General features: G+C 32.7%; 2 protein-coding genes across 2 annotated transcripts; both read left to right on the top strand.

Annotated features, from left to right (window-relative positions):
• The first annotated feature begins 1,633 nt into the window (after positions 1 to 1,633).
• On the top strand, positions 1,634 to 4,317 carry LOC139501364 (achacin-like). The gene is made up of 4 exons (XM_071290405.1): positions 1,634 to 1,699; positions 2,161 to 2,218; positions 3,325 to 3,522; positions 4,100 to 4,317. The coding sequence occupies exons 2-4, from the start codon at positions 2,212 to 2,214 to the stop codon at positions 4,309 to 4,311; spliced, it is 417 nt and encodes a 138-aa protein (XP_071146506.1). The 5' UTR covers positions 1,634 to 1,699; positions 2,161 to 2,211; the 3' UTR covers positions 4,312 to 4,317.
• A 781-nt stretch (positions 4,318 to 5,098) lies between these two features.
• Positions 5,099 to 10,537, top strand: LOC139501363 (aplysianin-A-like). Its single transcript, XM_071290404.1, has 4 exons — positions 5,099 to 5,199; positions 8,358 to 8,576; positions 8,994 to 9,108; positions 9,773 to 10,537. Exons 1-4 carry the CDS (start codon positions 5,099 to 5,101, stop codon positions 10,463 to 10,465), a joined length of 1,128 nt encoding a protein of 375 aa, XP_071146505.1. The 3' UTR covers positions 10,466 to 10,537.
• The last annotated feature ends 2,697 nt before the right edge of the window (positions 10,538 to 13,234 follow it).

Here is a 13,234-nt window from a genome sequence, read left to right as displayed (position 1 = left end):
CTTTTTTGAATTTTTAACTATGAGCGTACTTACGACCCACTAAAATATTTGAACTGCATCAACATTTATGTTCAAGGAATGCCTGGTATAAATATGATCGTGGGTCGTAGGTACGCTCATAGCTTAAAATGCAGAAAAAGGTTTGGAAACTGCCATTTTTCTGCTCTTTTCCAGAATCTTGAGGTCTTTACGGCAACAGGGCATGAATAATATCAACGGAAGTTGAAAAATCGATTAATGTTTACAAAAATATAGGTTTTAAACTTTAAAAATAATGTATTATATTTAAAAGCAAGTCACTTTTAATTTGAACGAAATTAGGGGGCCGTTCTCTGCATGATGCTTATCGTACCTTGTCCTTTCCTTGTTCTTGGATATAAACCCTTTATAAAATAATTTCGGAAGATACGAAAAAGTAAAACAATAAAAAATACCAATTTCCGAGTAAAATTTTAAACGGAAAAATCACTAAGCAAATGCAAAAATTAATATCTCAAACACATCAAGCGAATTGATAACAACTGTCATATTCCTGACTAGGTACAGGCATGTTCTTATATAAAAACCAAAGGTGTATGCAAACTAAAACATCGAAGGCAGTCTGACAATGCACGACAAGAAGCAGTAATCCCAGGTGCTCAAGAAGAGTATTTAGAAGATCAGGTTCCACATGCCGTATCGGAGGTTCTGCTCATGAAGTACACATTTTGGTTGTAAATCTAGATTCGATGATGTCTAATTCGGGGAAAAGAGGGTAAAATTGTGTAAACGACAATTGGATCAAATCCGTCGTCATTTGCAGTCAGCCAATTTAGCAATAGTAGCATGATGACTTTCAAATCTCATAAATCGATTTGGAAGACAAGGTTATCAATAAAAGATGAGGGAACCAAGGAACATTTCGACAACAAAATGTTCGATAATGTTCGATTTAAAGTATTGGAGAGATCAAAACAAAATACAAACTTTGTTGGCTAATATCACCAAAAAATAAAGATAGAGCAAAAACCAAGGCAATTATTAAGAGATAATTAGCAATAAGGAGCTACATTCCTTGATTCGCATTAATTTTGAAATTGTATAGCAGCAAATATAAATAGAATAATATCCATATTTGTAGTCACCCAGTGGTAGTAATAACATTAACGGTGCCAATTTCGACAATAATGTCTCTGCGGTGAAGCTCGAGAAAAGAGTATTTAAATGTTCATAACCTACCATGAAAATTAAAGAGCTGGTGAAATTAAAACAAAAGTAAAGCAAAGCCCGATCATTCTCCCTGTTTTGAAATAGGTCGAAACCCGAAAACATGAGCGACACCCGATAATGTTTTGCAATATATTTAATTTTGATTTAAAAGTCAATAGCGTAGCGTCGTTCACATTTTTCTATTAGGGAACGACCGTTTATTTATAAAAAAAAAACCGTGTACGCAATGTTAACACATCCGAAACGAACCGTACAATCCAAAACTATATACCTCTTACAAACCATGTTCGTTATGTTCAATTTATTTAATATCATCTGTTTACTAGTAAATCAATGGTTAAACTTTTCAATCAATATAATACAACAGTAAAATCTACAGCTGTGTGTATAAATTATCTATTTGCTGTAGAAAGTAACACGCTAGCTTATGTTGTCGAGGATTTAACTTGTCGTTTTGTTCATGGACTCTAGTATTTTATAAGTTCAAAAGGTAATTTTCAATTATACTGATACAAGCGTTTCTCTATTCTAAAGATTAAATGTTGATTGTGTCGATCAGGTATTAAGGTAAACAATGAGATAAAATATGAATAATAATAAATTATAAATAATAACAAAATATGTTACCCGTCTGACATATCAAAAATCTATCGTAAACTGATATTAAATACTAGACGAATGTCTTGTGTGTATGCTGAATAAAACACAACAGAAACACAAAACTGCTACAAAAAACAAACATGTTAACACACCAATACATGGAAACGGATTGTTTAATAGCAACTACCATATTGCTGACTTGGTACCGGATATTTTAAGAAGAACTGATTGGTTGTACCTGGTTTTGTGGCTAGCTAACCCTCTCGCTTATATTGCAAGTGTAGAATAAATTATTCAATGTTGATAGTGTAAACAATATAGGTTGAAACTGTTTTTTTTTTCATTTTGCAGCTTTATTAGAAGCTGTACTCCAAGTATCTCGTGTGTAAATCTAAAAATAATATGGCCGGTAAGTTTTCGGAATTATTTACTCTCTTCCAAAACAAATACAAAGTAAGGTAAATAATTAACAATATGAATACATAACATAAGAACAAAACAAAGTTTTGACAAGAACAAAGTTTTGACAAGAAAAAAATCACTGTAGTAAAGCAGTTGTATTATAGCACTGAAAATATTCATGTAGAAAACGGTTTAAAGCAGGTACGGTGATGCATTAAATTTTGTTTAAGTTGCCAAGTAGTCGCTGAACTTCATTGTTCGTGTGTTGTAAACTAAATAACATTTTTTACGCAATGTGGTTGAGTAGTTAGTGGACTATAACACTATCATGTGTAAGTTACTTCAATCCGGTTACTGAATTTGTAGGGATGTCCAACAATTATACAAAATGTTTACCCCATATATCTATACAATAACTCTGCAACACATAGTTGCAACAGAAGATAATGATATAAAGACAGATCATTGTAATATGTATAAGTTTATATAATTATCAGATAAGTACGTCTAAACAAATGACAACCCCACGACAGATCTGTCTATTAGATCACCAGTGCAGGTGATATTCTGCTGAAAACACATGTTATAATCATTATTAATCTAAATATCAACAAATCAATGTTAATTCTCAAAATGTGCGGAAGCAAATTAAAGGCAACAGTAGTATACCGCTGTTCAAAACTCATAAATCTATGGACAAAAAACAAAATCGGGGTAACAAACTAAAACTGAGGGAAACGCATTAAATATTAGAGGAGAACAACGACACAACATTAAAATGTAACACACACAGCAACGGATTAAGCATTAGACAAAATCCTATGAGAATAACCAATATAACATCAAAACCAAATACATGAATTTGGCATAGAAAAGTAAATGTGTGTTCTTCCCTCGGCAGGATTACAACTCATGGTATCAGTATATCGTGACAACATCGTATATTCTTTTTCCAGGACTCTTCTGATTACTTGGCAACCTATACCTTAGTTTGAATGTTTATAATATAGACTTAAAATCATATTTTTGTTTTTAAATGGCTGAATCCAGAATTAACTGATATCCCTCATTTGTTCAACAGTAAGTCTATTATAATTCTTACTCTTCAATTAGACAGTTCGTGTGACGATATTGCAATCATCGGAGCGGGCATTGCAGGGACATATGCTGCATGGAGACTACGTAAACAAAATAAACAGATAACTATTTATGAGTTCTCAAATCGAGTAGGTGGACGAATGTATACTTTACACTTCCCTGGTATACCAGACATCAACATTGAATTAGGGGCTATGAGATATAGACCTGAAGGTACAATGTATTGATGATAGATGAAATACTATTTGGGGGTTGGGGGGATGGGGTGGAATGATAGTATGTTAATCTTGTTTTTGTAGTTTTGCTTGCATGTTTGTATGTTTTCTATTAGTATTTAGAGGAGATTATTTATTATGTCACTTTAACTGGTTATACTATCCATACAGATACATTGCAAATTAAGCTTTCTATTACATTTCGTTTACTGTTTTGAGCGTAAATTGAAAGATAAATCAACGCATATATCGTCAAAAGTAAAATAACAAAAATACCAAACTCCGAGGAAAATTCTTAACAGAAAGTACTTCAGCAAATGACAAAATCAAAAGCTCAAACTCATCAAACGAGAGGAATTCCTTAAATAGTCATTATATATGCCAGCCACAATTTCCTTTCTATATTTTCCTTTCAGATAAATCGATTAATGAATGTTTAAAGTAGAGCTATTAATGCTTATATGCCTCTATCATCTTTTGATATTTATCTCGGTTGTTTATAAAAAAATTGACTTACTTAAGTATTTTGAACAATGCTAAGCTACGGTTGTCTATGATTTCTTAAACTTTTTCAGAGCATAAATTGTTGAACGACACAATTCTACAACTCGGGCTACCAATAATAGATTTCCCATTAGGAGACGGTATACACAGAGATACACGACGTTACGTACGAGGCGTTCATCTTCGAGAGGATGAGCTTGGAATGGATCGATTAAAAACACCCTTTAATCTATCTGCTGAAGAATTTAAACCAGTAGACGAATTGAGATGGTATGTCTTATAGTAATGGGTATGCATCATTTGAGATTTACTTAACTTAAATGTTTGGATATATTATACACCAAAGTAACTTAGTTAATTAATGTCAATTGGTCTTTTATTTTCAAAATTAGTATGATCAAAGAGAGGAAAAAGAAACCACAGGGAATAGAAAATCGTAAATCGAAAATAAAGTGACAACGCCATGACAAAAATATCTATACAAACCACAACATAGAGATATAAAAACTAAGAAACACGAACCAAACTAAAAACTTGGGAAGATTTTAGGTGCTCGAAATAGTATGAAGATCCCGTTTTACGTGTTACACCCGTCGTATTACACACGTTCGAACAAACCCTGCAATAATTATAAATCGGTATGTCAAATATTGGAACATATCCGTCTTCATCTGTGTAAAAGATATTCTATAACGGTCAATCAACTCGTAATGGCTTCTTCAATCTTTTTGAAGGGATGATTTTAACTTCATCACTTTGAACTCTTGATTTAATATCTGCATTGTGAACAGCAACACTCTATCAAGGAAATCATGATGGGAAATGCAAACCCTGTTATATATTATCAACTGGGAGATACAATGTACAGTTTATATGCGCTGCTAGAATATTGCTTCATTGAAATTGAAATTTCACATAAATGTTTTAATTCAATTTTTAAAGACCGTATAGTGACAGTGACACCCAATAGAGCTGTCTGAATTTTAGGCTTTACATATCTTCATATTTTATTTTATACCTGGCTAGTACATGATTACAAATTGTACATATGGATTTCTTCACTTAGGGAAATGTTCAGAAATAACACAGATGTTTTAACTACAACAGTACCTGATGCCATTAAACAGCTACACGTAAAAACTAGAGACGGTGTTGCAATGTATAAACAAAGGTAAAACAATTATATAATAAAAGTACGACTGCAAGGGGCAGTCAAAAATGGAAATTTGATTGACAAAACGAAATGAAACGTTCATGTTTCCAGAGTATGCACATGATGCCTATAATATCTAATACAAAAGTTGAAAACAGTTCGGTAAGGTACGTGTAGATTCATCCTGAAGAATACCATATCGAGTAGAAAAAAGGTTCATTCGTCGTTGCTCTTTTCTCTGTAATACCACCAATCTCTTTTAGTTTAAACATATTTATTTATAGTGGATTTTCTCTGTAATACCACCAATCTCTTTTCTCTGTTATACCACCAATCTCTTTTCTCTGTAATACTATCAATCTCTTTTCTCTGTAATACTACCAATCTCTTTTCTCTGTAATACCACCAATCTCCTTTCTCTGTAATACTACTAATCTCTTTTCTCTGAAATACCACCAATCTCTTTTAGTTTAAACATATTTATTTATAGTGGATTTTCTCTGTAATACCACCAATCTCTTTTCTCTGTTATACCACCAATCTCTTTTCTCTGTAATACTACCAATCTCTTTTCTCTGTAATACTACTAATCTCTTTTCTCTGTAATACTACTAATCTCTTTTCTCTGTAATACTACTAATCTCTTTTCTCTGTAATACTACTAATCTCTTTTCTCTGTTATACCACCAATCTCTTTTCTCTGTTATACTACTAATCTCTTTTCTCTGTTATACCACCAATCTCTTTTCTCTGTTATACTACTAATCTCTTTTCTCTGTTATACCACCAATCTCTTTTCTCTGTTATACCACCAATCTCTTTTCTCTGTTATACTACTAATCTCTTTTCTCTGTTATACCACCAATCTCTTTTCTCTGTAATACCACCAATCTCCTTTCTCTGAAATACCACCAATCTCTTTTCTCTGTAATACTACTAATCTCTTTTCTCTGTTATACCACCAATCTCTTTTCTCTGTTATACCACCAATCTCTTTTCTATGTAATACTACTAATCTCTTTTCTCTGTAATACTACTAATCTCTTTTCTCTGAAATACTACTAATCTCTTTTCTCTGTAATACTACTAATCTCTTTTCTCTGAAATACTACTAATCTCTTTTCTCTGTAATACTACTAATCTCTTTTCTCTGTTATACCACCAATCTCTTTTCTCTGTTATACCACCAATCTCTTTTCTCTGTTATACCACCAATCTCTTTTCTCTGTAATACTACCAATCTCTTTTCTCTGTCATACCACCAATCTCTTTTCTCTGTAATACTACTAATCTCTTTTCTCTGAAATACCACCAATCTCTTTTTTCTGTTATACCACCAATCTCTTTTCTCTGTAATACTACCAATCTCTTTTCTCTGTAATACTACTAATCTCTTTTCTCTGAAATACTACTAATCTCTTTTCTCTGTAATACTACTAATCTCTTTTCTCTGAAATACTACTAATCTCTTTTCTCTGTAATACTACTAATCTCTTTTCTCTGTTATACCACCAATCTCTTTTCTCTGTTATACCACCAATCTCTTTTCTCTGTTATACCACCAATCTCTTTTCTCTGTAATACTACCAATCTCTTTTCTCTGTCATACCACCAATCTCTTTTCTCTGTAATACTACTAATCTCTTTTCTCTGAAATACTACTAATCTCTTTTCTCTGAAATACCACCAATCTCTTTTCTCTGAAATACCACCAATCTCTTTTCTCTGTAATACTACTAATCTCTTTTCTCTGTAATACTACCAATCTCTTTTCTCTGTAATACTATCAATCTCTTTTCTCTGTTATGCCACCAATCTCTTTTCTCTGTAATACTTCCAATCTCTTTTCTCTGTAATACTATCAATCTCTTTTTTCTGTTATACCACCAATCTCTTTTCTCTGTAATACTACCAATCTCTTTTCTCTGTAATACCACCAATCTCTTTTCTCTGTAATACTACTAATCTCTTTTCTCTGTAATACTACTAATCTCTTTTCTCTGTAATACTACTAATCTCTTTTCTCTGAAATACTACCAATCTCTTTTCTCTGTAATACTACCAATCTCTTGTCTCTGTTATACCACCAATCTCTTTTCTCTGTAATACTACCAATCTCTTTTCTCTGTAATACTATCAATCTCTTTTCTCTGTTATACCACCAATCTCTTTTCTCTGTAATACTACCAATCTCCTTTCTCTGTTATACCACCAATCTCTTTTCTCTGAAATACTACCAATCTCTTTTCTCTGTTATACATTGTACCACCAATCTTATATAAATGACATACAACAAAAACAACGTATAAGCAAAATGATAAAATGTCTTAAAACGATGGATTTAACTGTCATTATTTATTTATAAAACTGATTGTAATTCTGTTATTCCTAATGAAACCATACAAGTTTAATAGTATTATTGGGTGCATTCTCTTGCATTTTCTGAGGTTGGAACTACTTCGTGGTGGTAAATCTCTGTCGGCAGAGTGAGCCCGGAAAAATCACCAACCTTCGACAAGAAAATAGCAATATCAGTCAATTTAGATCAGAGTCTAAGCATTCTTATATAGAATCGAAGTCATACTATATAAAATTTTTCTTTAGACAATTATTACTATTTAATTTGACAGAAAATGCTAGTAGCAAAGGTTTTGATAATCATAATTATCCTTGTCCCCAAAAGCATTAACATGTCAAAAATAGACATTTTTAAAAAGGTACATTTTAACTCTTTTTATGCCCCATTTATTAGCTTTATGTTTTCTGGTCTGTGCGTCCGTCTGTTTGTTCGTCCGTCCGTCCCGCTTCAGGTTAAAGTTTATGGTTGAGGCAATGTTAAAGTTTTTGGTCGAAGTAGTTTTTGATGAAGTTGGAGTTCAATCACGTTCAAACTTAGTAAACATGTTTCCTATGACATGATCTTTCTAATGTTAATGCCAAATTAGAGGTTTTAAACATTATCACAGTCAACTGAACATAGAAAATGATAGTGCGGATGGGGCATCTGTGTACTGTTTATTGATTGTATTTTCAAAATTATTCTACCCGAATTTAGTTTTTTTTCTAAATCGATTTATGAATTTCTAACAGCGGTATAATACTGTTACCTTTAATTATCAACAGCGCTAGCGAACCTTGGTGATATAAATTATAAATATTCTTTTTTATTATTTTAGTATACAGTCTGTAAAACACAAGTCAATAAGTATAGAAGCCCAAAATTACATTGAACAGACCAGCGCATTTCGTGCCACTGAGACAGTTACAAGTGCCTCAATGAATGTTATGACATCGCCGCCATCTACATCGTCTAAACGGGTTTCTAAAACAGTTGCAACGGGAATGAATTCCATACCAATTGCATTACTTAGAGAATTCCTGCTGACTAGTTCAAGGTATGAATAAAACCGTGTTAAATGTTTCACCCCATTGTAACGTTTTTCACATTATCATACACGGTTTTTTTTTTATGAAAGTGTAGTTTAAAATATATAAATAAGGGAGCGATATAAAACGAACAATCGACGAAAAAAGGGATGACATGCAATGTTACAGATGGTCAGAAGTTCATTAGAATAGTAAATCAATTATTCGAAAAATTTTACATGATAACGTTTCTATAAAACTTGTACATTGTGAAATTCGGAATTTAAAAAAAAGCCCTTTTCAACAGGGGATACAGAATTTAAAAAAAACAATGCTGTGCCTAGTATTTAACATAATAATATTCAGGGTTCAAATTCTAGAAAAATATAAATTAAAGAACATAACAACATTAGTGTGTGTATAAGCTTTTGGTTTTCGTATTGCAGGCATTGTCTAAAATTGAACAATCATCTCAAAGCAATTACCAAAAATAATGACGACGCATATGAGCTTTACTTTGAAACGACGGAAACTATTAAGGGAAGGACTCGTATACAGTGGGTAAGATTCTATTTCAGATCGGATTTTTCATCTGCTTTTCCGCATTTATTAGATATATAACGTTAACTATAGGTACCTCACACTCATCGGAACCTAAAGTTTTACGATTGAAACTTTATATTTAGGTTAAGGCAATGAATCAGAAAAAAATGTTTGACAGTTTGAACAAAATAAAATGTTTGTTATTCATTTTAAACCTTATGCTCTTCATGCCTAAAGCGATTGGTGGATAGAGTTGATCATACTTTTCATTAGGGATGTGGTTGAATACGTTTTATCTAAAACATGTACGTAGCAATCAATTTTAAAGCATTGATTTTTGACAGATGTTGTATGTACATGCAATGCGTAGATCGTATTTTAGTAAATCAGAACGAAGAATCACAATTATAATCAAAACTATGTTGTGCTTGAAGAATATGACATCAAAATGAGCTTCATGAGTCTTTAATTCGTAAGGTAATCTGCTTTAAAGAAAAAAAATCATTAATCAATTTCTTGTGAGATGAGATATTATTAGAATTCAACGTGTCAATTAGTTTTCATGTATGACATTTACCACTTAAGGTTTCTTTTGCTCACAAACAAATCATTAGTGTCAATTTAATTACCTTGCATTTGCACGTGCTAACGTATTTAAAATCCCTGTCTTTTAATTTTATAGGAGAAAATGGCAACAAAGAGATGCGCACGAAAAGTAATTCTTGCCATTAATAGACTAGCACTGGAAATACTCGACTGGGAAGGACTTAGACAACCACGAATATGGGAACTAATTACAAAAAGTGTCCTTGATTCGCCGAATGGAAAATATTTTCTTGCCTACAACGAACCTTGGTGGCTTAAATCTCCTGTGTATGGAAGTTACACAATAACAGATACACCACTGAACCAAATATACGACTTCGGCACTTCAAAAACTAATCCAAAGCGGTCTGTTCTATTGCCTATGTACTCAGATTTCTGTTTATCGACATGGTTGGAAATGGCAGAACGAGATAACAAGACAACAGTAACAGATGGTGACATTATATTCCCTATTGGTAAGGAAATTATACAGATGACTAATAAATATCTGTCTGAAATATTTAAAATACCTGTCAAAGATATACCACATCCAACACATGGCGTATTGTGCATTTGGAAAAGTTATCCTTATGGCGGTGCCGACCAAGCTTTTATGCCTGGATATATTTATACAGATATTGATAAAGAGATGGTCAAACCGTCAAATAAAGATGACATTTATACTGCCTGTAATGCATTTAATGCGCGTTCATGGTCATGGTGGTCAAATTCTGCTTTACAGGCAGTAGAACTCATCATGCCGTATTTTGGGTTACAAAGAAAGGAGTAGCAACAAAAGTTACAGTTGGTAGTATAGCCGTCATGAAAAAAAAACAACGTTTGAAATAAAGATTTTTCCTTACATGCACTTATTATTTGAAGAAGAAAAGAAAAACACTTTTGGTTTACTTTCTTTTGGAGGGGGGATTCAGTACTCAGTATTCAGGATTTAAATTGGTTTTAGGAAAGGTGTAAGGTCAAGACAAGCTTGTTTAAAACTTCAGTATGTCTCATTGTAAGTATTTCAAAAGAAACAAATATATTTTTGTGTGTTTAAAGGGGGTAGGTCAATTTCTACAGTCTTACAAGTAGGTAAAAAACTGTTTTAAACTCTGATCTAGAAACTAACAAGTAAATGTGAAATGAAAAATATATCATAACTTGCAGAATGAAAAAGAAAAAAAATCAACCTATTTTTTTTTATTATTTCCCTTCGTAACCATTTTGGAAACATGTTTTAAAAAAGGCACATGAAAAACATTTTGCATATTTTATCTTACGTACGCTATAGTAAGTTGGTAGCCTGTTATGGAATATTGTTTCACAGATGTATTGGACATGTTCCTTATGTCGTAACAACAATTCCATTCTCTTTACACTAATGTTACCTACCGAGTTAGACTATTTACTGGGTTTGTAATAGCATGAGCAACACGACAGGTGCCACATGTGGAGCAGGATCTGCTTACCCTTTCGCACCTGAGATCACCTCCAGTTTTTGGTGGGGTTCGTGTAGCTAAGTCTTCAGTTTTCTATGTTGTGTCTTGTGTATTATTATTTGTCTGTTAGTCTTTTTCTTTTTTAGCCATTGCGTTGTCAGTTTATTTTCGATCTATTGGTGTGAATGTCCCCCTGGTATCTTTTGTCAGAGCTGACTCTGCCTTTTCAAATCAAAATAATTTGAAAATAGATAAGAAATCATATAGATATAAGAATATTTGGTATGTGTGCCAATGAGGCAACTCTCCACCAAAGTAACAATTTGTAACAGTTAACAATAATAGTTCAAGTACGATATTCAACACGGAGCCTTGACTCACAGAGAACAGCAAGCTATAAAGGGTCCAAAAAATGACTCATGTAAAACCATTCAAACTGGAAAACCAACAGTCTGATCTCTGTTAAAAATCTGAAAACGAGAACCAGATCAACAAACGACTATCGGTATGAAAATACGATAAATGAGGGCCTTGATAGGGTCTACAAAATAGAGAATATAAGACAAATCTTCAGAAAAATAGACCAAAAATTTACGAAAAGAATGCCTGTCTGTCTGTCTGTCCTGAAATAGGTATCCATTAGCCGTTGCATTTTGTCGAGATATAATTTTTGTTCTCATATATAGAGCATTTGCCTTTCAACTTTTAATAGTTATTCAACTATTAATACTTATTCAACAACTAATACTTATATTCAACTATTTATATTTGAGAAATCCGAAAGCCAAAGAATACTGATATACTTTTAAAATTGACAGTATATCCGAAACAATAGATCATCTTCCTTCATGTAGCTTCCGGCCTATAGATATAAAAAGATGTGGTACTGTTACAACTCTGCATCTTGCAAGTCACAATTTGTAAAAGAATAACCATTATAGATCAAAGTACGGTATTCGACACGGAGCTATGAATCACACCGTGCAGCACAATATAAAGGGCATAAAAAGACGAGTGTAAAACCATTCAATTAACGGGAAAACCTATGGTCTAATCTATATTACATATAATTGTTTTTAATTATGAAACTTCACAAACATAAGTGATATTAAAATGCATGTGTTTCTCTTACATTACTCGAACTAGTATTACATTAACTTTGTTTTCTGTAATATTTAAAATGTTTTACGGATAGAACTCTACTGAATGGCGACCGCGTCAAAGTTTATAACATATATAAGACTTGATAAATGATAAAAACTATTAAAGTGAAAAATTTGATTGTTTCAAAATAATCTCATCGTGTTAATCAATTTCAATTTTAGTGGTCCTGATACCGAAATTCCGGGCTTAAAAACACGACATCCCGAGGTCCCGAATTTAAATAAATTTAAATCCCGATATCCCGAAATTCGAAAAAAAGAAATCCCGGATACCGAAAGGGTCAATCCCGAAATATGGGTATTTTCTCTGAGTCGTTTATATCACTCGATACTATTTGGAAAGGGGGGGGGGCTGGACCTTTTTCGAGAGGTTTGGGGTCGGGTGTTTTTAAGCTCGGGATTTCGGGATTGATCCTTTCGGGATCCGGGAATTCTTGTTTAGAATGATAAGAATTTCGGGATCCGATGTCGGGATTTACATTTCTTTAAATTCAGGACCTCGGGATTTCTGGATCTGGACCCCTCCGACCCCCCCCCCTTTTCCAGGTGAAAAAAAAATCTGTATCATATACCCAAGGGCCTGTGATTTCGACCGCTATGCAAATTAGCAAAGTAGCGGGTCTATCCAGGATACCCTTAATTTTGCAATTCTGTATGCCTCTAACTTCTGCCAATTAACACAATGATTAAGGCAAACCTCCACTTATTGGGAGTAGTTTTTATCCTCCACCAAGAATATATAAAATTATACACACGGATATATCTATTATATATACAAAAAATAAAAAAAAATATATATATAAATGTATATAACTATTCTAAAGTCCTCCACCAATAAAAAGGAAAATTTATATACAACACACTGTTTCTTTAGTAGGATATAATTATTTACAGTTAAACTTTAATATGAAATTACTAGGTATATTATAAGATCTATAGGTATAAAAACATCGGATT

Source organism: Mytilus edulis, chromosome 13, assembly GCF_963676685.1.
Source record: "Mytilus edulis chromosome 13, xbMytEdul2.2, whole genome shotgun sequence".
Taxonomy (NCBI): domain Eukaryota; kingdom Metazoa; phylum Mollusca; class Bivalvia; order Mytilida; family Mytilidae; genus Mytilus; species Mytilus edulis.
The sequence above is the reverse complement of the archived record's forward strand: the minus strand, read 5'-3'. Positions and strand labels throughout refer to the sequence as shown.